This window comes from Otolemur garnettii, unplaced genomic scaffold (genome assembly GCF_000181295.1).
Source record: "Otolemur garnettii isolate 467f Iridium unplaced genomic scaffold, OtoGar3 scaffold00030, whole genome shotgun sequence".
Lineage (NCBI taxonomy): Eukaryota > Metazoa > Chordata > Mammalia > Primates > Galagidae > Otolemur > Otolemur garnettii.
In genome coordinates this window covers 7,052,359-7,056,040 of record NW_003852425.1, presented here as the reverse complement: position 1 = coordinate 7,056,040, position 3,682 = coordinate 7,052,359, and the positions used below count along the sequence as shown (strand labels likewise).

General features: G+C 40.8%; 1 protein-coding gene across 1 annotated transcript in view; it reads left to right on the top strand.

Moving 5' to 3' along the window:
* The window catches only part of DCP2 (decapping mRNA 2), a 49,025-nt gene that overhangs the window by 41,827 nt on the left and 3,516 nt on the right, over window positions 1–3,682 (top strand). Inside the window, exons 9-10 of the mRNA XM_003788913.2 lie at window positions 418–528; window positions 3,206–3,257. Coding sequence (XP_003788961.1) covers window positions 418–528; window positions 3,206–3,257 — 163 coding nt within the window. The remainder of the gene's footprint in view (window positions 1–417; window positions 529–3,205; window positions 3,258–3,682) is intronic.

Sequence of the window (3,682 nt, the reverse complement as noted above, 5' to 3'; positions counted from 1 at the left end):
CTGGGGATTCGAACCCGCCACCTTAGGTGTACGTGGCTGGCGCCTTAGCCGGTTGAGCTATAGGCGCCGAGCCTAAAGCAGATTTTTAATGTAGCAGCTGATTCCATGTGCTGCCTGATCCCTCCCAGAGACCTTCTGTTCCTGTATGTTTATGTCCCAAACAAAACCTGTAAGGAGACGCAGGAAAAGGCAGCAGGTGTGGAAAGGTTGCTGGGGCCTCATACTTTAAGAGGAAGCTTGCTTTGTGAAGCCTTTTCTTCTATAAGGAAACATTGATATGGTGATTTATGAAAATGGGTGGGGGGCAGAGCTTGCTGGAGACGGGATAGAACCAGCTAAACAAAGTCCTGGGAGTGCGTTCTTTTGTGCTGTTACCTTACACTACACACAACGTTTCATTTCTTACTGGAAAAACAGAATCAAAGTCTGCGAGGAAATGGCAGAAAACAGTATCAAGACTCACCTAATCAGAAGAAGAGAACAAATGGGGTCCACAGCCAGCCAGCCAAGCAGCAGAACTCCTTGATGGTAAGAGCACAGCCACCTTCCTAAGAGTGGAGCAAGGGCGCTGTCCAGGCCACTAATGTTATTGCTTTGATCTTATTTTAATTGATACATTATTGTTGCATGACTTTTTTGTGTGTGTGTGAGACTGACTCTTCCTTCCTCTGTTGCCAGGGTAGAGTGCCGTGGCATCACAGCTCTCAGCAACCTCAAACTCCTGGGATTAAGTGATCCTTCGGCCTCAGCCTCCCAAGTAGCTGGGACTATAGCCCACCACAACCCCAGCTAATTTTTTCATTTTTCATAGAGACAGGATCTTGCTCTTGCTCAGGCTGGTCTCAAACTCTCCTGAGCTTACTCCTGCCTCTGCCTCCTGGGGTGCTAGGATTATAGGTGTGAGCTGCTGTGCGTCACTATATTGGTAGACTAATTTGTATGGAGCTAAATTGTACACTGTCAGGTTCACAGTAAAAATCTCTTTTGATGCAACTGTGCATCTAATCTTCACTTTTTATATGGCTTTTCCCATTTTACACTGTGTAGGCAGGGAGTGGTGGCTCACGCCTGTAATCCCAGCACTGTGGGAGGCTAAGGTGGGAGGATTTCTTCAGTTTAGGAGTTTGAGAACAGCCTAAGCAAGAGCGAGAACCTGTCTCTACTAAAAATAGGAAAATTAGCCAGGCATTGTGGCAGGTGCCTGTAGTCCCAGGTACTCGGGAGGCTGAGGCAGGAGGATCACTTGAGCCTGGGAGTTTGAGGTTGCTGTGAGCTAGGCTGATGCCACTGCACTTTATCCTAGGCAATAGAGTGAGACCCTGTTTCAGAAACAACAGAAAAACCTATTTATAGTGAGACCTGTTCTCTACAGCAGTTTTTTTTTTTTTTTTGCTAACTATTCCGTTAATATTTTTCTAAAAATTCTGTATTACCTTAATGAAGTTGAAGATTTGGGAAAAGTTTATAATGTGTCTTTATTCCTTCAAGGTGATGGGGAGTTTTAAACATCTGTAGCCAGGGCCGTTCTCATTAGCCTGAAGAGAAATAATAGTAATAGTGAGCACTTGAAGGAGTTTCCTTTCATTCTCTTATGTAGTTTGTGTTCTAGAAGCTAATTCGTAACTAATGGTCTCATTGCCTTTTTCGTTGTTGTTGTTTTGTAAGTCCTGACTAATATGTGATGCTGGATTTTCTTATTGTAGCTTTACCTACTTTTTGTTTGTTCAGCAGGGAGTGGTGATTATAATTTCAAATTTTCAGCAAAAACATTTTACCTGAATTCTTTGGATGCTGCTTATTTAACTTGAGCTGTAACGATTCCGTAGAAAGATGTTGGAGGTTGGTTTATTAGCAGACTTCTTGTAGTGGCAAGAGCAAAGGAGACAATATTAACAGATGCTTGAAAGGTTTTTAATAAAATTCCACACTGGTTTCTAACCAAAATGGGACAGGTAAAGTTTTTAAAGTTAAATAGTTATGTTTAAGAAAGTTAATGGAGAACGAGTATGTGAACAGTTTATAAGAGAAAGCATAATAGTGGTGAACATGTGGACATGAGTAGTCACAGAACATAAATTAAGATGGGATCCCACTTTCCCTCCCCAGACCGCAAGGACGAAATGTTAATAACACCCAGTTCTTGATTATTGAGTGTATGGACAACATGTGAAAATTACGAATTGGTACAACCCAGGGAGAGTTTGGCTGTATCAAAATTCTACAGAAGTGTTTGCTGGCCAGGCTCATGCCTGTAATCCTAGCACTTTGGGAGACTGAGGCAGGAGGCTCACTTGAGCCCAGGAATTCAGTGTGATAGTGAGCTATGATTGGGCCCCTGCACTCCAGCCTGGGTGACAGCGAGACCTTATCTCTTAATTAAGAAAAGCAACAACAGAACCACTTATTCCCTAGAAGGGGAATTTAAAGAGTGTTCATCCCCTTATTCTTTGTACTAATGAAAAGATAGAAATGATGTAAGTATCCAAGAATATGTTATTAAGTATAGAATCAGATCTGTACAGCAGACTACCATGAAATCAGTAAAAATGACAACTTAGGTTTTATTTATTGAAAAAATAATTTGTTTATAGTGTAGTAAATTTTATGTTTTTGTTTTTTGAATTTATCTCAGTGTATTTTTTTTTTTTTTAAATTGAGACAGAGTCTCACTTTGTGGCCCTCAGAAGAGAGCTGTGGCATCACAGCTCACAGCAACCTCCAACTCTTGGGCTTAAGCAATTCTCTTTCCTCAGCCTCCCAAGTAACCGGGACTACAGGTGCCTGCCACAACGCCAGGCTATTTTTTTGTTGTTGTCATTGCTGTTTAGCAGGCCTGGGCCGGGTTCAAACACGGTTGCCTTGCTGTGTGTGGCTGGCTCCCTATCCACTGAGCTACGGGCGCTGAGCCGCAGACAGTGTATTAGATTTTAAAAGTTATGGGATGGTAGTTTTTATCATAATTCCATTTAAAATTTATACAGTTTTGTGAAAATACATGAATATATACATATCTTCATGGAAAAAATGCTGAGACGATATATACCCCAGTGTTAATAGTAATTAGCTCAAGGTGAGAAATGTAATCAATAATGGTGATTATATTCCTGGTTTAATTTTCTCTGTGACAAATTTTATAATATAGCTCCTGATTTTTAATAAGTTAAATAACAGGAGGTTTTGTGTATGTGTATTTTATTTTTAATAGAAATGTGAAAAGAAACTTCATCCACGAAAACTTCAGGATAATTTTGAAACAGGCAAGTCATTTTCTGTCTTATTAAAATCTCTGCCTTGTGTGGTTTGGTCAGGTTTTAGCTAACTTTGATTTTTATGGCGTATCTGATGAACTCTTAGAACTGTAGTTAAGCAGAAAGAGTTGCTTCTGTTCTGTAGAAAGAGTTCTTATGTGTGAAGATGTGTAAATATGAAACTGGCTAAAGTGGATGTATCTAGATGATCAAAAAGTGGAATTATTTGCCTTTTGACTGTGCTACTTTGTGACTGTTAAGCCTTCATGCAGTGCATGAACATAGTCAATAATTCTTAGCTGCAGAGGAGAAAGAGCCACGTATTCGAAAGGTGAGGAAGCTCATTCTCAGGCACCTGTAAGGGATGCACTGACTCCAGAAGGGGGTGAGGAGGCTCATTCTCAGGCACCTGTAAGGGATGCACTGACTCCAGA